The sequence below is a fragment of the Anas platyrhynchos genome, chromosome 18 (assembly GCF_047663525.1).
Source record: "Anas platyrhynchos isolate ZD024472 breed Pekin duck chromosome 18, IASCAAS_PekinDuck_T2T, whole genome shotgun sequence".
Lineage (NCBI taxonomy): Eukaryota > Metazoa > Chordata > Aves > Anseriformes > Anatidae > Anas > Anas platyrhynchos.
Genome location: NC_092604.1, coordinates 9,005,757 through 9,025,897, shown reverse-complemented (window position 1 = coordinate 9,025,897; position 20,141 = coordinate 9,005,757). Strand labels below are relative to the sequence as shown.

The following is a 20,141-nucleotide window of genomic DNA, read 5'->3' as shown; positions in this document are numbered from 1 at the left end:
TAAAATTATCAGCAAAATTACACTTTATTTTTTTTTGTTGTTGTGGAATTTACTTGGATGTATTGTAACTTAAAAAGGTCTGGAAAAACCACATGCAAAAGGGTTTCTAAGTAGCAGCTAAAGGTTTCTATTCCAGCATTACAAGCTACTCCGAATGATTTCCAAATTCCCAGCTACCAACTATTCCATAAACAGTTTGATCTTTAAATCCCCTCCACCCGAGCCCCTTCTACCTCAGTTAGTGCAGTGCAAAGGAAAAACCCAAGGAATTTACATATTATTTTCCAACGTATCCCATTGCAACTCTGAACGTCCCGTGATGAACTAAAATATATATACAATTTTCTCACCGTCATAAAAAAAAAAAAAAACATTTCCCTTCTTATTCACAGATATATACCGTGGCAAAATGGCTGAAGAATTACTTACAAACGAGACAATCTTTTGAACAAGTTTCTTACAACAGTAAACACGAGGGGGGAGACCTGGCTGGAGGAGGGGGCACGGGAGCAGCGCCGCAGCCCCCACGGCTGGGGATGTGCCCACCGCCGGCGTGGGGCTTCTGGGCTGGGGGGTGGCGTAAGGCTTGAGCTGTGTCTGAGGCAGAACATCAGCAGTCATTTTCTCTCCGGTGTGTGCGTGCGTGCGCCTCACCTGCTTTAAAAATGCCCTCAGTTATGCCAAAATGACCAAAATCGGAGCGTGGCCCTTCAAAGGAGAGCCTCGCTGGCTACACCCAGGGGTTTTCCTTGCAGAGCACGGCTCGTTCAGCTCCTTTCGCAAAAAAAGACTCCTTGGACATACCCCGAGCTGAGCACCGATGGCCTGGGAGAGGGTAGCACCAAACAGTACCTTGGTAAAGCCACGAGCCCGGCTGGTCCCTGCCCAAAGGACCCCCACCCCGCTCCCCACGCAGCCCTTCTGCTCCTGGCCCTATCCAGGAGCACCGGGGAGCAAACTGTCCTGGCTCCGGGCTTCTCACCGAGCCACAAAGTTCAGTCCCCCAAATACATTTCCCTTTTCAGCCCCAGACCTTTCCATTTAATATCCTGAGCAGGGCACTGCTGCTCCACGTGAGTCGGATGCAGCGTGGCGCTGGGTGTCGGGGCTGTCCCAGCACCCCCACGATGCCAGCACCCCCCAGGTTTGTGCTAGCACGATGCCCACAGTGAGACCACCCCAAAGTGCCAGGGGACCAGCTTCGGGGCATGGAAGCACCAGCTCAAAATGCCCCTTCTTCAGAGAGACGGGAGGGCATTTCCCAGAGCTCAGAACCAGGAGACAGGGAAGTTGTTCCTTGTTTCACACACACACGCACACACACACACACACACACAAGGATTTGTTCAAAACGGAGCATTTCGGAAGGAAATGCTGGAGCTGGATGGCAAAGCCAGTGCCAGGCGGAAGATGTTGGCCTGGATCTCCACCCAGCAGCACTGCCTATCAGCTACGGGGGCTGGAAAATGGAAAGAACGAACCGGGATGGACGGGACGTGGGACAAAGTGGCAATGCACAGACAGACGGACCTTTCCCTTAGCAGCAGCAGTAACAGCCTGGGGGAGGAAGAGAGGGGACGACGCTCACGACCCCCAAAAGTGCACACAGCTGGGAAAGAAGAGATGCTTTCGGGACTCGTTGAGATAAAAATCACGACTCGGGAACCGTAGCCCTTACTCATGTGGGTTCGCCCCATGAGCTCAGTGAGGTGGGACATGAAATGGCTGCCAGGAGAATGGACCTTGTAGGGGTGCTCCCGCTCGCCCGGTGGCCTCCAAAACTATTTTGTGGCAAGGCATGCCTCCAGTCCTGCAACGTGCCGAGCCCTCCTGGGAGCCGCTCAGCACCCCGAGTTGCCCCCTCCACCCTCAGTAAGGCGGGGGGGGGCTGAGGGAGCTGTGCACAAAGGGGCTTGGGCAGCCCGCAAGGCTCCGTGCCCTCCTGCTCTGACCTGAGGGTCCGCTTCCAGCCTACGTCCGAGGTCCGGCCGCACTCCTTGGTTCACAGCTGGCATCCTCCAGAGACAAAGAGAAGCTGCTCCTCGTCCTGAGCAGGGTGTCCCTGCTTTGCTCCCTCGGGTGCCATCCTGGTGTGCAGCACCGAGGCAGCGCAGGGCAGGACGGCCGAGCCACGGCCGTCCGCCCCGGCCCCCCGTGTGCCCACCTCTGCACCCCCAGGCCTTCAGCTTCTCCTCCCACCGCCACCACGGTGGGCTTTAAAACACTGGTAGGAACACAGGTCTGGACACCATCCCGGGGAGAGGGACAAGCACAGAGTCTCTCAGCTCCGTCCATGCAGGGGCGTGCGGCTTTCCCGGGACTTTTGCAGCCGCTCCGCGTGCGTTCCCCCCTCCCCGACCACCCATCTTCTATACACGTCGCACGGCCGGGGCCAGCAGCACCCCCCAGGCCCGCACACACACACGCACACACACTGTACAGAGGAACTGGTCGCTAAAGAGTCTGCGAGGAGCGGCGGCGCTCTCGGCAGTCCTGGCAGGAGTCCCACCGCGCCGCACGTGGAGCCTGGGGGCCGGGACGACCGTGCACGGGCTGCGGCGGCTCGCTCTGGGCGCTCGACGACTTTCCAGCAGGCATCCCCGCAATCATTGCACCCCTTCCTCTTCCACGTACGTTGAGGGGAACCAGCCAACCTGCGGGGGAGACGGAGAGGTGAGCTGAGGAGTCGGGAGGCTCGCGTCCCATCTCCAGGACAGTTCTGGTGCCACCATGTGGCGTTCCCAAAGAGTTTTTTTGCACGGTGCTGGACACAGCCCTACCCCTGCGTCAGACCCTCTGATGTTTAGTGGTGATGGGGAGGGGGTGCAGCCATTCCCAAAGCTTGCACGGTGACCCACAGCTAGCAGCTGTTCATGGCTGCAATAAAAATGTCAGGAATGTGTCCCCAGTGCTGTGATCCCTGTGGGACACCGGTGCAAACTTGCAGCCTCTCCCCAGGCTGCTGCACCTTCCCCTCACAAAACCACTCCTGCGTTAATTCCCCAAACACAGGCTTGGGGAAGAGCAGATTTGGACATCCCCCGGACCACATGGAGAGAAAAGGGACAAGACAGCAGCTGTGCTTACTCTTCCATTGGTCTCCCCCTTCCACCAGCCCTGGTCGCCGCCGATCCTGCTGTAGATCTTCACCACGTCGCCCTCTCGCAGCGACAGCTCCCGCATGTCCCGCGCCGCGAAGTTGTAGCGTGCCACCGCCGTCCCTATGACCCGAGGGGTGAACACTGCGAGGGGACAGAGCAAAACATCAGCAGCAACCCCACCGAGCAGCCGAAGCCTGGGGAAAGCTCGGTGGGGTTCAACCTGGGTTTTCCATCACGGCACCGGCTCCCGTTGCAGTGCCGCGACTCGGATCGGCTCTGGTCTCATCTGAACTGGTCAGATTGGGGCGGTCAGGGGTGAACTGAATCCTGCTGGGGATGTAGAGCCCTGGGGTGTGAGCAAGGATAGCCCCCTCTGGCTGCCCACGAGGGGCTGGGACCCCTTGGTGGGGATTGCTAGGGTAAGGGGCATTTCTGAGAAGGGAAGGAGGTGGCATAAGGAAAGATTGCATCGGAATATATAATGATTAATGATGAAACCACAGAAAAATCCTTTTCCACCATTTATACCAGGTCTGGGTGCCGCACAGCTCCCCACACCTGATGGGACCACCCTGTCAGAAGGAGATTTGGCCAAGCCCGCTGGTGTTTGAACCACTTTGAAAAACTGAGTTATTGGGATCTCCTGGAGATGCTGAGTGGTGGATCTCCATCGCTTCAGGCAGGGAAACGTGGGGCAGAGGGGAGGAGAGATGGAGCCCTGTGCACAGAAGAACAGCAGGGGACCGGGGAAGAGCAGGGGCAGTGCTCGGCTTCCCTGCCCTGGCACCTGGGCAGGGGAAAGGAGGGCTGGAGGGCAAGGGTGGGAGGGACAGGATGGGTCCCATCACTGCAGGGCAAGCAAAGGAGGGAAAAAACGCACATTCTGGGGAGTTTGCAAAAAGAAAAGAAAAGAAAAAAACACCCTGAAGGTACATCAGGTGTTGGTGAAGCAGCCCTTTTTGTCCCAGGATTTGTCACAGTTAATTTATATTTTAAAAAGTTTGCAAACCAAGGTTGAACTAGGTTTGAGGGAAAGCTTTGCCCAGATTTTCAGCTCTCGGGATGGACAGAGATGAGGATGGTGATGGAGGCGGTCCAGACACACAATGTGCAATCACTGGAGGGCTCGTTCATCCCTGCCAGGCTGGAGAACGGACCAAAAATCACGACAGCTTTGAACTCTTTCATCAGGAGCTTGCTCAGAACCCATTTCTGCAATACTTTTTATGCAGTTTAAGCATCCCAAATTCCCAGTTACTTTTTAATACCTTGAAAAGTTGTGTTCTTCCCAAACACAGCATTAAGGAAAGCACATCTGGCTCTGCAGATGGTTTTCCCTGCCTAGCCTAAAGAAAATGCTGAAAGGTAAAAGCATAAAGAGAACACATTTTTGCTCTGATCCCTGATAAATAGGGAGGAAGACACTGCTCTGTAATTTAAGGCCAGAGCTCCACTGCACTCTCTGTAGGGAGCTGAAGCCACAGAACATTTGACAGCCCAGGTTCCCCATCTCTTTGGCACGGAGCCCCTGAGCAGGCTGAGATCCCAGAGCTCAAAAGCTGCTGGACATTGAGGTGGTCTCCTTTGCACAGCAAGGAAAACCAGGCTGAAAGATGGTGAGATGCCGATGCTCATTCGGTGAAACACACAGGATTAGCAGGTCGAGCTTGAAGTACATCATGAGATCCCAATGCGCTAGAGTTGGTTTTCATTAATTTAAATCCCCTTTAGCAACAACTCCATCTTCTCCCTGAGTTAATTTTGGGGAGAGGGGGAGCGCATTTTGCTTCCAGAAAAACCTTGGTCAATTATAACGTGTTTCCAGGCTGTGTCCCTGGCAGGGCAGTGCTGGGGACCCCCTGAACTGCCTGCAGGTGGCTGGAGGGGTGGCAGAGGGACTGCAGGGACCAGGCAGGTCGCGCTGCGATGGCTTTCAAGCTGGGGATGCTGCAGGTCTCTCCGCGGGGAGAGGCGCTGGTACCTGACCAGAAGGGACTGGAGGAGCTCTGAGAAGAAAAGTTGAGGCCCTGAGGACTGAGAAAAGAAAAGTTGTAGGAAGCGCAGGAGGCTGCAAAGAGGTTAGAGAGAAACAGAAAGATGCAGAACACGCATTAAAAGGGAAATTAAAAAAAATAAAATAAATTGTAATGCACAATGCTGTAAAAGCCGACGGAGAGATACAGGGCAAAGCACACAGCAGGTCTTGAGCGCAGGCTTGAAGCTGGGACAGCTGGTGGCAGATCTGACTACAGCCCTCAGCCTAGGGGTGTATTTGATTGGAAAAGATACTTAACTTTCTAAAACTATTCTCCATTGGTGTTCTTTTTAAAATACATCATGGAGAAAGTTTTAAAAGAATTTTTTTCCCTGTGAAGTAGTTTCTGCTCTCAAGCCTTCACACAAAACATTTTGCAATAGTGCAAATTTCGCTTTCTGTTTACTTTGACGTTTCTTTGGCTGGCAGACTTGCTGTTTCTCCCACCAGCCCCACTACAGGAGTCCCTCTGGGACTCAAACCACACGTGACAGTGAAACCAGAACCACCAAAACACACGCAGGCCGTGACACAGCCCACAGCTCACGCCGTGTCTGACCATGACAGGCAGGACCCAGCGTGCTCACGCTGCACCAAATGGTGCTTAAAATCCCTGGTGTGGGAAACCACGAGAGGGAAAGCAGCTAAAACACTGCCTGGGGGGCTGCAGCTGTAACCCCCTTGCTCAGACCGTGCCCGCGAGGATTTCCATCAGGAGCATGACGATGCCTGCTGGGGAAGCCGAGTCTTACCTGGAGAGCGGGTGAAGGTTCTGGAGGTAGAGCGTTCCCGGGATTTATAGGGGTATTTTAGCGTTGTGTCCAGCTGTTTGAAGCTCTCCTTGAGAGAGTGGCTCTGGTAGTACTCAACCAGCTCCTGCAAAGGATGGGGGACACTTGGCCGGGCGATGCTCTGCACAACTGGCAGCAGCCTGCCGCACGGCCCCAGGGGCTTCAAGGACATACCAGCAAGCTTTCAAACTTCTTGGCTTCCGTGATGTGAATCCAGTTGTCCTTCTCCACCACCTTGATGTGCTTCACTTCCTCGTTGAACCTGCGACAGGATGCGAAGATGTTTAAGAAAACGCACGCTCGTGCTCCGACCCCGTCCGTCCTGGTAGCTCGCACTCACTTTATGCTGATGGCAAAGCGCTCGGCCTCAGCTGGCCGCTCCCGGATCAGGTAGGTGCCGCTGACGTGGGCCTTCAGCAGGTTGTCCGTCTGCTGCCGCTCCATGTTCCCTGCGAACCTGAGCCCGAGGTGCTGAGACCTGTGCTGAGCACCCCGCAAAGCCCCCGTGAAGCCCCCGCGCCGCCCCGCGCAGCACCCTGCTTCCAAAGCAAATTGCCTCCCATGTTTTTTGGCATGTTTTAGGCAAACGGTGCATCTCTTTTAAAGGTGTGAGGGTCTTTTAAAGATGTGAAGGTTGGGCAAGTAGAAAAAGGGGTCTCGTCTGAACCTCCACAAGCAGAACCAGAAGGGCCCAGAGATAAGAAGCTACCACTGAGCAGAGCAATGAGCGATGCCCTTTGAATTCTCTCCTGTTCCCAGGGCACCTAGAAAACCCCCTGCTTGGGAATTGTCCAGATTTCAGCGGGAGCTGCGGATAATTTAAACTCATGCTAATTTAGACTCATGAACTTGAAAGCCTGGATGGAGCCAGCAGGAAGAAGCAGGAGGAAAGGGAAGCACAACCTCTCCTGACAAGGTGGGAATTTCTTCTTCCCTCCCCATATCATTTTCTGGGCTCAGAAAAAAACAAAACAAAACAAAACAAAACAAAACAAAACAAAACAAAAAAAAAAAAACCACGAAAACATGAGGGGGAAGAAAGAGCAGAATCTCTCCTTTTGTCCCTCTCCATCAGTGATGAAATCCCCACAGGTGCCCACTGCAACTGTGACAGGACACAAAGCATCTGCAACATGGACTCAGCTCCGTGTCAGAGTGGGTTTGTGACAGAGCAACAACTAAAAAGCAAAGCCAACGCATCTTTTTGGCTTTCAGGGGGACTCACCACGGGTACGCCGTGTAGTCGATCTCCCGGGACGGCGGCCGGCTGTTGGGAGGCTGCAAAGAGAGCACTGCTCGTTGCTGCGAGGGCAGTGTTACAGCCAAGCCCTGCCCAAAACACCTGTGATGAGCACGCTGCATTTTTTGTTATCTGAGCCTTTTTTTAATTTGGAAGTGCCCAACAGCACTACTGAACATAGTGCGGGGCAGTTCTCCTGCACTGCAACCAATACGAGGCTCCTGAGGTGGCACCATGGGCTCACTGCAAGGGCAGGAATTGGGACCAAAAATCCCACTGGGATGGGCTGGGGAGAGCCAAAGGCCTTGTTGGGGCATCTCTTGCCTCCCAAAGTGGAACAGAAGTTCCCCTGCCACCCAACCACAGCCCCTGCAGGTGCTCCTGGCTTAGCACATACCCTCGCATCCACAGGGCAGGGCTTTACTGACGAGCTGGGGAAGTAACCCGACTTCTTCGTCTGCAGCAGCCGCCCCTGCAGAACACAGAAGGTGGAAATCAGCTGGCGATGGGCAGAGGAGCAAGGATTCTGCTGTGCAGGGCTGGGGACAGACCCAGCCCGGCCCCACAGTACGGGAAAGGTGACAAAGGAAAGGGACGATGCAGGTGACACCGGTTTGAAACTTGCTGAGCTCTCCGAGGAAAGGGCCCTCACCTCCCACCACGGCGAGTCCGGGTCCCCCCTCAGCAGCTCGATCACGTCCCCAATCTGAAATGTCAGCACCGGCTTGCCGGGTGGCGCTGGGTTACCGTGGTAATTCTGTACTGCCACCATTTTGGGACCTGGGAGGAGAGACACAAAGCAGTTTCCTGCTAAGTCCCTGCTAAGAAAAAGCAAAACTGCAATAACCCCCCTGCTGTCTGCCGTTCCTTATCCATAAACCACAAATCTAACGGCACCAGCAGACAGGAATTTGGGACAGAAAGCATGAAAACAAAAGGGATCAGCACCCACAGCAAACAGTACTGGCTCCTAAAGTTACATGGATGGCTGAGTTCAGTGAGCAAAAACAAGCCAGCGAGGGACTGAGCCAAGCCAAAGCTCCAACTCCAAACCCTGCACCCAGGTTTGAACTTTGCTGTCGCAGACAGGCTCTCAACAGACAATGCCCGGTCAGCACTGAACCTTGCCAGGTCCAGCAGCGATGCCCGTGACCGCAAAACGCTTGCAAAATGTTTGCAAACAGGCGTCCTGCACTGGATTTCTGTAGGACCTGGGACCCCAGCACCTCTCTGTCCCTGGGAGTTTGCAGCCAAAGTCCAGTTGTCTTGCAAACACCAGCAGATTAAATAAGCTTCCCAAACTGCACGAAAACCACAGTGTTTATCTTCAAAATGCTCCCCCACCTCTGCCGCCAGCTGCCTCTCCCTGCCCAGAGAGAGCTCTGTGCTCTTGCACTGTGTTTCCAAACCAGCAATTTGATTCAAGTTTCTTTTTGCCAGGCTTGGCTTTCCTTTCAACAGGAAAAGCACAAAAACAAACCGTTCCTTCTCCTTTGAGACAGAGCACGGGCAGGGTGGGCCCAGCGCTCTGTCCAGGTTAGTGTGAAGTGAAGGAAGATAAAATAAACAAAATATATGAATAAAGTTGCAGCAAGCATCCCGACTAACAGTCCCATCTGAGGGCAGTGCCTGGGGCTGTGCATCCCACATGGGTGGGAGGATGTTCCCCCGTCACCACCAGCACCACTGTGGTTTGCTTTGGAGGAAGATCTGGCACAGGTTCGCCAAGCTCCTCCTCTTCTCTCTGGGACAGGGAGTTATTTATGAGGTGGAAACTCTTCCCTGGTGGGTTAGGGGCCGAGCACAGGGAGGAGACCTGGCACTAAGTGCAGCTTTAGAGGGCAGGAGGAGAGCCCCAGGCATCCCGTTCTGTCCCGTCCCATCCCATCCCACTGCCTGGGATCCCAAAGCTCCGTTCCCAGAAACTTTCCCCACCCCACGTGCTCAAGTCTCGGTGACACCTTCAGCTACCACCAAGATGCCCTCTTGCAATACAGCAATGCCCTTACCGGGTCCAGCACTCAGCAAATCCTGCAAAGAGAGAAGAAAAAGCCCCCGTGAGGACACAGCAGCCCCAGCTCTCCCCAGTTAAAGACAAGGCGATGTGAAACCAGGTGCTGGCACCTCCCAAGGCCCACGGTGCTGTGTAAACCAGGCCAGTTTTAGCCGTCAGTCCCCAGTCCTGTCCGCAGAGTGCTTGGGACCCCCAAGATTGGTGCTGTGCCCCCCCGGGAGCTGCCCGTGCCCAGACCAGGTGAGGACATGGGCCTGTCCCATGCAGAGAGGGAAAAGGGGCATCGAGCAACGTACCTGCTCTGCTGAAGAACCTGCAAGAGACATGTTGAAACAGGTGGTTAATTTAACAGGCCATAAACCCATCACTTCTCTTGGTGCCAGGAGAATTCATAAAGTGGTATCAACACCTGGCCAGAACCAAAGGAGAGCCAGGCAGGGGCTGGGGCCGCTGCTTGGCTCAGGGCCTGGTGGCAAGAGACGAGAGGGGCCGGAGCTGGCCTGGCCATTTTCTCACTTGCACCAAAAGTTTTGAAATTTCATTTCTTCTCCATTCCCCCCCCAAACTCCTTCCGATGCTGCTCCACGAAAATCCCCCACATCCTCCCTGCCACAAAGCTCCAGTGCTGAGCTGGGCGGTCACAGGAGCAATAAAGATCTGCCCAGATTAGCTCAGGGATGGGGATTTCTGCCTCCCACACCCCAGCGCTACAGGGTCTGGAGGCTTCTCCCTCTCACCACAAGCATGAGCCCTGCAGAGCTCGCTCCTGCGTGCACCAACCAACGTTTTCAGATGGAGAAGTCATCGGCCAGCCCCCTTAAAGGCCTTTCCTCACCCCATGTGCACCCCACAGCGCACACAGAGCTCCTGTGATTTGTGGCCATACAGGGATGGGACCGTTTGATTTTTGGTGTTTTGTTTGTGTTTAAAACCATCAGCCTTTATGAACTGTAGCCCTGAGAAGTGGCTGGCAGCATCCTCAGATTTTGGTAGGTGTTAAAATAAACAGCTGACGGAACTGTCTCGGGAAGATCTTTGGGATCATGGCATACATTCACCTCCTTGCCAGAAGCTGCTAATGCTGACAAATAACTCACCGATCTTGCAGGGAGGAATGATTTCCAAGCACTCCTTGTGAGCACCAGCTCCACATTTTGGGCAGAGATAGCCCTGGTAGAACGTTCCTCTGTGCAAAACGAAAAAAATAAAAGAAGTCACAAAGCCTTAATTCAGCCCCAGCTCCGAGACCTGCTTCCGTGTGTGAGTGCAGAGGCAGAAAAGCCAAGAGGATGTGGCTCACCTGAGGAACATCTTGCATGCTTTGCAGTTGGTGGTCTTCTCAAACGTGTACATCTGAAAGCTGTGGTGATTCGCGTTGGCTTTCTCTGGCTTTATGTTGGACCTGAGGGGAAGGGCCGGGGGTTACTGACCTGCCCCCAGGGCCTCTCACAGCAGAGGGTGTTTGCATTCTGGACAAAATTTGGAAATGCAAACACTCGGGGCAGGTGATTTTGTGCTGGGCCCAAACTCCTTTTAATCAGAGACCCATCCTGCAAGCCCCTGTGAACTGCCCCATCACAGGCTCGGCTGTCGGAGCTGGTCTCCAAGACAGTCAGCGAGCCCCAGACACCTTCCCCCCCGTGCCGGGTGCTCACATTGCCATCTCAAACTGCTCCATCCACTTCCTCTTCATTTCCTCTGTCTTGCAGAAGAACTGGAAGCCCTGCTTTCCTTGGAGGTGGATTAGGTAGAAGCCATAGGACCACTGCAAGAGGAAACGAGAGAACCGATTGAACCGCTGCTCTCACAGCAGCAGAGCAACAAGACACGGCACACTTTTATCCAGGCTTCTCAAGAATTACTCTTAATTCCTGCCCCTTTCCCTGCTCCTGAAGGACTACAGCACCTTTGTGTGGATAACAGCAGGGAAGAAGGAAGAACAGCTCTTTATCTCTACAACACATTACAGCTAACGATGCCTGAATCAGCTCTGCACTGTGCACTAGGGCCAAACGGGATTTTATGGTGGCAGATGAGAGAACCCGGATTTTTCTGCTTCAGTGGATCCTCCCCAGCCATTACTCCTCTCCCTGACAGCCCAGGAGGAACATCTGACCTGCCCAATGCCCATATGCTCTGCCTGTCTCGTTACAACACTGCACAGAGAAACACGAGAGAAAATTGTGTGCTTTGCTTACCATTTTTCCATGAGACTAGAAAGCATAGGAGAGCAAAGTGGAAACATATTTCAGTAAAACACAAAGCTAACAGCGTTTGTTCAGCACCCAAGTGGCAACATCAGCTATTCTCACCCGACAGCCACTGCTCCCATCCGTACAACACCTCCCTGCATCGCGCCTTGGTACCTGGGAGGAGGTTTTCCTCCATGGCCACAGGCTAAGCCCCAAACCACTGGCAAAATGATGTTCCTTTGCCAAGTGCTGATTTTGGCAGGCTGGTGGCAGCGCTGGCATTGCCTTGCCAGGGACCTTCCCTCCCTGCCCCACTCCCTGCTCCCACTCCCTGCTGCCAGGAGCTGCTTTCTCTCCCTCCTGGCAAACCATCCCAGCCTCTCCAGGGCTGTTTTCCAAGGCTGGAGGTCAAAGGATCAAGCCCAACCCCACCTTTGTAAGCATTTCCCAAACTCTCTGTAAGGCTGCCCTGAAAGCCGAGCCTTTATGTTCCAGCATTTTGCGAGCTCTGATTCTATTTTAAAAGGCTGCTGGAAATGTGCTGCCCAAGGAGTGGCCCGAACAGCTCCACAAAGCTCTCCAGCAGAGCTAATCCCCGGTCCACCTACCTTCTTAATGTCCTTGTTGTTCATAGGGTCGTCCGTCATCTTGTGGAAGAACAGCTCGATAATTTCTTTCAGCTCGTAATTGTAGCCTTTCCTTTTGCAGACGATCACCACTTTATCAAATAAAAATAAATACCTGCCCAAAGCAAGCAAACAAACAAGCGAGCCAGTCAAACCTCGAATTACGGCCCCCGTTCAGGGGAAAGGGTTTGGGAAGCTCTGCAGAGCATCCCCAGCCCGCACAGCTCAATGCTCCCCCTGTGCTATAATTCCACATCGATGGTGCTTTCTGTCAATGCGACTCTAGGCAGTAATTGAATAATCGTGCACAAAATATCTGGAGATGGGCGGCCACGTGCCTGGTGCAGGTAATTCAAGAGGCATTAACCCAGAGCACAGGTCACCGAGCGGCTGTTCGCAGAGCAGCCCCGGAGGCGAGGGGGGAGGCCAAATAAAGGGCATGTTTTGGGGTGGGGGAAACTTCTGAGGACTGCTTTTCTCCTTCAAAACTTAAATTTTAAGTTGTGCTTTCTATCCCTTCCTGCAGAGAGCAGCAGTAGCCAAACAGCTCGGCTGGCTGTGTCACCCTAGCAGGGACAATCAGGGACTTTGGGGAAGGGTCTCCTTTTATCTTTTAGGAGGATGCTGCTGCTCGCTCACCTGTCCTGCTTGGTGTGGTTCACGATGGAGCGGACCTTCAGCTCGCCGTCTATCTTCGGCCTCCCGAACTCCTCCAGCTTCACTTGCTGCAGAAAGCAAAGCGGGGCTCAGATCTGCAGCTCCTGTGCCCAGGATCACCCTCGCCAAGGGCAACCCAAGCCCAAGCATGGCCCTGACACCAGGAGGGGGACCACAGGAGGACCAGCACCCTGTCCCAAGGCAGGGCTCAAAGTAGTTTTGGAAAGCTTGGCCTCCAGAAAGCAAAATTCCAACAAAATAGGTTTTATTTACAGGGTTTTCTACAAAACTGGAGCCAGGGCTCTGTAGTTTTGATACCCATCCTGAACCAGGACTGGACATTTTGGGGCAGGTTGGAATCCAACCCGATGGTCTCATCAGTTGGATTTTCAGCTCAAAATGCTCGCACACTACTCAGGGCTGCACCACCACCAAGCCCCATGAATCAGCCCACTTATGTGCTTCTTACAGAAAGAAAAATACCATGAAGAGTCACCGCGAGTCAGGAAAATAAATATTTTATCCAGCTGTGTGTACAGTCTATAATTATTTCATTGCTGTGCCATGTGGGCTCTGTATACATAACACCAATCACTCCACAACTTCCAGCCCCGTGCAGCGAAAGGGAACACCCGAGCAGAACGTGTGTGGGATTGATCTGCAGACAGGAGTCACCGCTTTGCTAACATTTCATCTCCTGCACGTCAAAGCTGCTCTCCGCCTGCTGCAAGTCGAGAAGGAGCTGCTTAATGCCCCCATTTGCATTTGTGTTTTTATGGCGTGCCACGTCTGGTTGTTCGCACTGATCTGGATTATCATGACTGCTTCAATCAAAACCCGTGAGCTACAATGGCCCGGATCCCACTTGAGATTTTTTTTTGCATGTTTCTCTTGAAAATTAAGCATTTTGCCTCCCTCTGTTAAATAATCATCAATTAAAACTTCATCATTTTCAAACCTTTGGCTTAAAGAACCCAAACTTGCCATGCCTCCGGGAAGCCCTTGGGGTGGGCAGTGCTCAGCATCTCCCCCCCTCAGCCCTTTTGAAGCATCTCAGGTGTCAGACCCCAAATTGCATTACCCCAGCGTAAAGCCGGCCTGCGGAGCAGCTGTGCCTGCAGCTGACCCACCGCAAATGGGGGGAAAAAGCTCGTTAGCCTGCAGCTCTGCTGCTGAACATTAAATTAATGGGCTCGTTCAGGGCTAAAAGCACACGAGTGCTGGGGGGTGGCTGGTGCATGGTAATGGGACCATGTGTTTGAGGCCTCTGGAGTTTGGAAGATAAGATTCCCTTTAAAATAGCTGCTTGAGATTTTGGAATTAGGTGCATATTGCACACGCCATCCTCCTCCAATTAGGCCTTGATGCACTTTCAAGAGCATGAACATCGAGGCCAGCATTTTGTTGCCTCGACCACAAAAGGAAACTATTTTAGGTAGCAGGTGACAGTTGATTTGGGGATTTCTTGGGTCACCCCTACACTAACAGCATGAGCAAAAGCTGGAGAAACATTTTCAGTGTAATACCACCAACAAAACCCACCCTGTATCACACCCAAATCATTATTTTTTTTTTATGAAACAATCATTTCTGTTCTGTGTGAACACTGTCAATGGTCAGGGACCGTGTGAAAACACAGGGATCTTTCTTGGGTAGCACATCCCAAATAACTTAGCAATATCCACACTGAATTCAGTAAGAACTGCACCAAAAAAGCAAATATGCTCATCCTGATCTAGTTAAAGTTGGGGATGAGAATCTTCCAACTTACCAAATTTTCTATAGAACTCTGAAATTCGCTGATTTTCTTTAAAGTCTCTTTGTCTCTCTTTACTTCGTTTATGTACATGGCCAAGTCCTGAAAAGAAAAGCGAGTGTTGATTTTTATTTCCCATACAAAGCTAGCACCTCCACTAAAGCAGACACCACGTGTCCCCCGCTGCCCTTTCCTCGCATGAGACCAGAAGCAGCTCTGCAAGAACCCAAAAAGCACAGGGCATTGTGAGCACAGGCGTCACCAGAAGAAAAGGAAAAGCAGCTTGGCAGATTTCTGCTGAATTACAAACAAAACCCAGAGATTTCAGTCGAAGCAAAGGAGCCCATGCTGGCACCCAGCATCACTGCCTGCACCCCTGGGCTCCATCCCAGCACCCCAGGGCATGCCCTGTGCCCTGTGCTGTGCTGGCACTGCTCGACCAGGCAGCTGCTGCAATTTTTCCCATTTCCCAGAAGAGGGCAATGCATTAATCCAGTGGTACACGAGCAGGCAGACAGCTCCTGCTGCGATGGCAAACCCAACACGTGGCTTTTACCTGGTGTGAGCCCCGGCAGCACCCTTTACTCCCAGCTCTCATCACCTTAATTCCCATCATCGCCCTGAATAAAAAAGCTCCAAGCCGCCTTCTTTGTCAAAACATCCACGTCTGTAAAATAACTGCTTTGGATGCACGTTTGCTGGGAAGGGCACTTGCCCCAGCTTGGCCCTGCTGGCAGCCAGCCCACAAGAGCATCCCTAAATCCAGCGCTTCTGAACTCCAGGATTTCCAACCACACAAAAAGGTGATTTTGAAAAATACGGAGACAATCAGTGGTGCTTGATCTTCTCTGAAAAATTCCCTGCTTCTCCAAATTTTGACCCACCAGACAGGGAACCCAGCTCCTTCAGCTGAAACTACTTCTCACATCCTTCCAACTGTATCTTCGATGCCCGTTTGCTTCTGATCTGCTCCCAGCCTCCTTGTTCTCAACAACAGCTCCTGTCACTTTGGATTAAATCTGAGCAGGGAATTTTTTAAGACAACCCTCCAGGCGAGACCTTCCCAACACAGGAAGGGTTAATCACAGATGATAATCACAAGTCTGCATGACAATACTCGTAACATCACCAAGTGCCCAGGCCAGCCAGTGGCAGGGACGGTTATGAAGAATGACAAAACTAAAAGCCTCGTGAAACGAAGCTGGCATCCTCCGTCAGCACTTGAGTGTTCAGCAGAGCATTTGTTCCCTTCTGCTGAGCAAATCTGTCTCACGTGCAAAGGGGAAACCCAATCCCAGGATCATCGGTGGCTCGAAACAGCGGCAGCAATGTGCAGAATGGGTCTGCAGGATTCACCAGGGAACCTGCCTCACCTCCCCGTCCCCTGGGGTTCAGCTCTGTGCTCACGTGGGGGGACAATGCATGCACCAAATACCTCCACGTGCAGCTTTTTGGTGCAAACTGCCACTGCCTTGTGCTAGCAACCACGCGGGCAAAATAAAAGGGAGGTGAAGCCCTTTGGGAAACGTGCCCCCAGCCATAGGCACGCACCCCCTGCACAGCTCTCAGGAGGGACAGCAGGATAATAGTGTCTGCCAGCACGGGAAACAGAAAGGCTGGAATCTCGATGAAAAACATTACTTGTATGTTAAGCCTTGGTTTACAAATCAATTAAAATCAAACTGTTCTGCTTCCTTCGCCCCCGGCGAGCCCTGTGCGGTCTGAATTGCATCCGCGCTCTCCTGGAGATGGGGCAGGGAAAGCAAACAAAGCTCTCAGCTTCCTCCAAATAATGCTGACTCTGTAGTGCAACCGGACTGCGTACATTTATTTATTAGCAGAGGTAGTGGGGGATGCCGTTATTACGAGGCCATAAGCAGGGTTTAACAGCTGTCACTGGGTTTGTCACTTTGTCTCATCGGCCAGGACATTTTGGGGACAGAGGTGATTTGTGGCACGAGGAAGAATCCCTTCCCCTGCTCCCTTCTCTCGCCCAGAGCGTTCATCTGAGGCCACGGTCATGTATTGTGGAGAGGGAATGCGATGTCCTTTACACAACCTCGGCTAGGACGACCTACATATCGGCTCTGCCTTCGCTGGCTTGCAGGGATAGCAGCTAAAAAGGTCACCAACCTTATGTAACTGCCAGGAAATGCAGTGTCATTAAAAAAGCTGAGGCTCGGAGTAGAAAACAAACAAAGTGACCTCAGAGCACACGAATGATGCTGGGGATGAATCCCGTGGTGGTCCCCGAGAGGAAAACTGGATGCAACCATCACCTTCCCATCAGATTCTGCTGGCAATGGTCCTGCTGTGAATTTGGGGTGCCCAAGGGGATGTACCCAAGTCACAAAACCTTTGGATGAGTCCCCAGCTCCACCTCCTCAAAAAATTTAAAACAAATCCAGGTTTTGCTGCAAGAAGTCTAGGTTTCTGGAAACATTATTTTCTTCGAAAAAATACACTTGGAGAGCAGGCCCCCCAGCCTGGATGACACCGTGCAGGCAGGGGCTGACTCCAGGGGTGCCCCCAGGCTTGCAGGTACGGCTGGAGCTCCTCCAGATCCCTACCAGAAAACCAAGAGCCCAATTTGGCACGGCCCCTTTACCCCCAACAGTAGTTAGTGAAAAGTCCTACATTGTAAACAAACACCAGCTTCCCCAGACGCTCAGGGAGGAAGGTAACGGTGATGGCTAGAGCTGTGCTGCAAAGCAATCCCGTCAAACAGCACCCAATGCACACACGTGTCCTAAAGGAGGGGACGCTGCCTTCTCCCAGGCTGCCGGGCTGTTTGTCACCTACACACCCGTACCTGCATCGCCTCCAGAGCCTCCTTCAGCTGCTGCTTCTCTGGGCGCTCTGACGAGTGGCTGAGCAGCTCCTGAAACACAAAAGCAGGGGATGCATGGGGGGAGCTGCCCGCATCGGTGCTGCAGCCACGGGACGGGGACGGCGCCAACTTGCTGGTGCTGCAGAGAGCCGTTACACGGAGCTGACGGCAGGAATTTCACACATAATCAGATTATATGCAAGCTTATTTGATATTCATTAACTGCCTCTTGTGGCTAACAAGTGCAGAATTACCCCAGGTCACCATACTTTAAGAGACGGCACAAATATTATGTCATGTTAAGTAGCTCTAGTAATTATTTCATTTGAAAGGGGGGGAAAAAAACAAACCTCACTCTGCATCTGGCAATGCTTCCTTCTCTACTGTAAATGCCAAAAGATGCTACAGTGAGGATGGCAGCTGGAGGGAAGTGCTAATGCTGAAACACTTACTTTTAGCAGGAGATGGTATTTCAAAACTCTTTGCATTGGAACCACCAGCAGATCCTGCAATTTAAATTTCCCATCCTGGACCTTCAGCGTGCATTCCTATTAAAGAAATCGATAAGGCAGGAGTGAAGTAGCTGAGGGAAAACAATGACTACCCCACAATAATAAAAAAACACACTCAGAAGTTCCACAGCTGTAACATTTTGCTTCTGTAACCTCTGTTCTGCTGAGGATCCGCTCGCAGGGCTGCCACCGTGGAGGTTATCGAGGAATAACACACAGGGGCTGGACCCTCAAATGCAGGCATTCTCATGCAGCTGAGCTACCGCAGCTTAATGAGATGCTGCTCATTAGGAGAGCACGCGAGTGCTCCTAGACCTCGGGAAATGTCAAATGAAACGCATTAGCTTAACTCACCTCCTCACCGGCTTGAACTAATGCATTTTATTTGCAAGGGGCTAGGAGCAAGCACGCAGACAGTTGCTGTGGCTTTGCTGATAAGCATTAAAGTCATTAAGATAAGCTAATGTGATCACAGGAAGTTTTGCATAGCTACCTTCACCCAGACCCGTTTGGATACGAGGCTGTGCTAGCCCAGGACCTCTCCGTGGCCTCAGGAGGATCAGCTGAGCTGCCTCAAGGGAGGGAGCACACGGAAAAGCACAGGAGCAAGGGGATGTCACAGCAACCAAGCCTTCAGCAGAGCATGCAGCTCGGACCCTGATAGCTTGATGCAAAATCCGGGGAAGATGTTTAAAGTAATTACTGAATGCACAGCCTTATCCCCAAATTGGGTTGCTATTTTTGCACAAAGAGTCAAGGGACATTTGCAGACAACAAGGTAAGGCGCACAGACAGCCCCGCAAATGCGGATCAGCATCAAGACGAAAGCAGAAATTAGAGAAAAACTGCAGCTTAAAACAGCACATCCCTTCTGGGGCTCCTTTGAGCTGCTCAGCACCTGGATCTGCCCCTATTTACCCCAAGCCTTTGTGCTGGGGCAGGAGGGCAGCGGGGAAATCAGGGCACTTGTGTGGGGACTTGGGTTTGCCTCTGACTGTCCCCAGCACCGTGTGGGACCTCGGGAAGCCAGCTGGGTCCCCACGTGTGGATACTCAATGCCTTTGGGTTTCTACCAAGACAGCAATTGGTCCACAGCCTGTCCTGTGCACAAACAGAGCTGCCCAGATGCTGTCATCTGGTTTAACCCCAGGGAGGAAGGACAGAGCATGGTTTTGGGTTGGGAGAGGAAGAGGCAAGCAGGGGCCAGGATAAGAAACCTCCCAGCTCTGCTCCCAGCTGGGGTAACACAAGCTCAGCCCCCAGCCCCCATCTCTCACAAAATCCAGCATTTCCAACGTGCCAGCAGCTCCCGCAGCTCTCCCAAACCCGTGGCAGGGTCCGGGGAGCCCTCGGCACCCCGAGGCGCTCACCTCCACCTTCTGCCGCACATCCTCCCTGTTTGCGATGAGGTGGTTGAGCGTGGTCTGGGCGTACTCCATGTGGCTGCAGTACTTGCCATAAATCAGTAGCCTTGGGAAGGGGAAAATCACAAATTGAATCGGAAACACTCGCTGGCAGTTATAACCCGTTATACAAGATCTATACGCACGTACGTGGTGGGAGGACAAGGTGAACAGCTACTCCCCGTGTAACTGCTTAGTATTAACACACTTTTACTGCAGTGCTTTTTAACGCTGACATCTTTTGGAGTTTGCAGAGCTGGAGGCTCTCGGGGCGATTCAGCACAAGGGGCTGTGCAGCCCCATTTCTGGAGCTCCTGAGTCCCAGAGCACGGCCCCCACCAGCCCAGCCCCTCACTCCCCTGTGTCTGGGGCAGAGCAGACAAATCCCTCTTGCAAATACTAAAAGCAATAGGATGCTTTGGGCCACTCTGACCACAGCGAGGGGCAGCAGATGAAGGGAAATGCATGGAGGGGGCGAGCGCTGAACCCTGCAGCCCAAGCACGCGCCTCACTGCAGCGGCTCTTCTGCTGCCAGTCAGCTTTTTTCTCAAGATTACAACACTGACATAATCCCCTCGATGTCTTAATTGGTGCTGTGCCTCCTTGAGCATGATGCTCTCTGGTTTTCTGGCTATGCCACACTACGGTTTGCAAGGGCAGAGCCTTTGTGTAAAAGCAAGCAGCTTCCAGGCACAGAGGGAAAAAGCCCAAACACCAATAAAAATCATAAAAATCTATTTCCTGAGAGCATTTCCAAATGTGGCTGCCACCAGACCTTGCCATGGTCAAGCCCTATGAATTTGTCTTTATGATCCTCTCCCCACAAAAATACTTCTGCTTCCTGTGTCCCAGCTGCTCACAGCCCAAAAAGCAGTGGCACTAATGCGCACACCTCACAGGTGCTTCACCAAATACCGAGAAGAAACTTTCCATTCTTGAGAAGAGCTCAGAGTGGGCGTGGGTGGTAATTATTGCACCTCACCA

General features: G+C 52.6%; 1 protein-coding gene across 3 annotated transcripts in view; it reads right to left on the bottom strand.

Moving 5' to 3' along the window:
- VAV2 (vav guanine nucleotide exchange factor 2) overlaps nt 1–20,141 on the bottom strand; it is a 122,476-nt gene continuing 102,335 nt past the window's right edge. For 2 of the 3 annotated variants that reach the window (XM_027471055.3, XM_072025328.1), the window contains 19 exons: nt 19,125–19,224; nt 17,695–17,790; nt 17,225–17,293; nt 14,428–14,514; nt 12,639–12,724; nt 11,982–12,114; nt 10,837–10,946; nt 10,482–10,583; nt 10,279–10,367; nt 9,478–9,494; nt 9,177–9,198; nt 7,820–7,947; nt 7,565–7,639; nt 7,153–7,205; nt 6,268–6,384; nt 6,102–6,189; nt 5,889–6,012; nt 3,088–3,242; nt 1–2,654 (listed from right to left, as the gene is read on the bottom strand). In XM_027471055.3, coding sequence (XP_027326856.1) covers nt 2,607–2,654; nt 3,088–3,242; nt 5,889–6,012; nt 6,102–6,189; nt 6,268–6,384; nt 7,153–7,205; nt 7,565–7,639; nt 7,820–7,947; nt 9,177–9,198; nt 9,478–9,494; nt 10,279–10,367; nt 10,482–10,583; nt 10,837–10,946; nt 11,982–12,114; nt 12,639–12,724; nt 14,428–14,514; nt 17,225–17,293; nt 17,695–17,790; nt 19,125–19,224 — 1,699 coding nt within the window. In that variant the 3' untranslated portion in view covers nt 1–2,606. Of the gene's footprint in view, nt 2,655–3,087; nt 3,243–5,082; nt 5,170–5,888; nt 6,013–6,101; nt 6,190–6,267; nt 6,385–7,152; nt 7,206–7,564; nt 7,640–7,819; nt 7,948–9,176; nt 9,199–9,477; nt 9,495–10,278; nt 10,368–10,481; nt 10,584–10,836; nt 10,947–11,981; nt 12,115–12,638; nt 12,725–14,427; nt 14,515–17,224; nt 17,294–17,694; nt 17,791–19,124; nt 19,225–20,141 lie in introns of all 3 variants that reach the window. The other variant, XM_027471053.3, reaches the window with a different exon arrangement.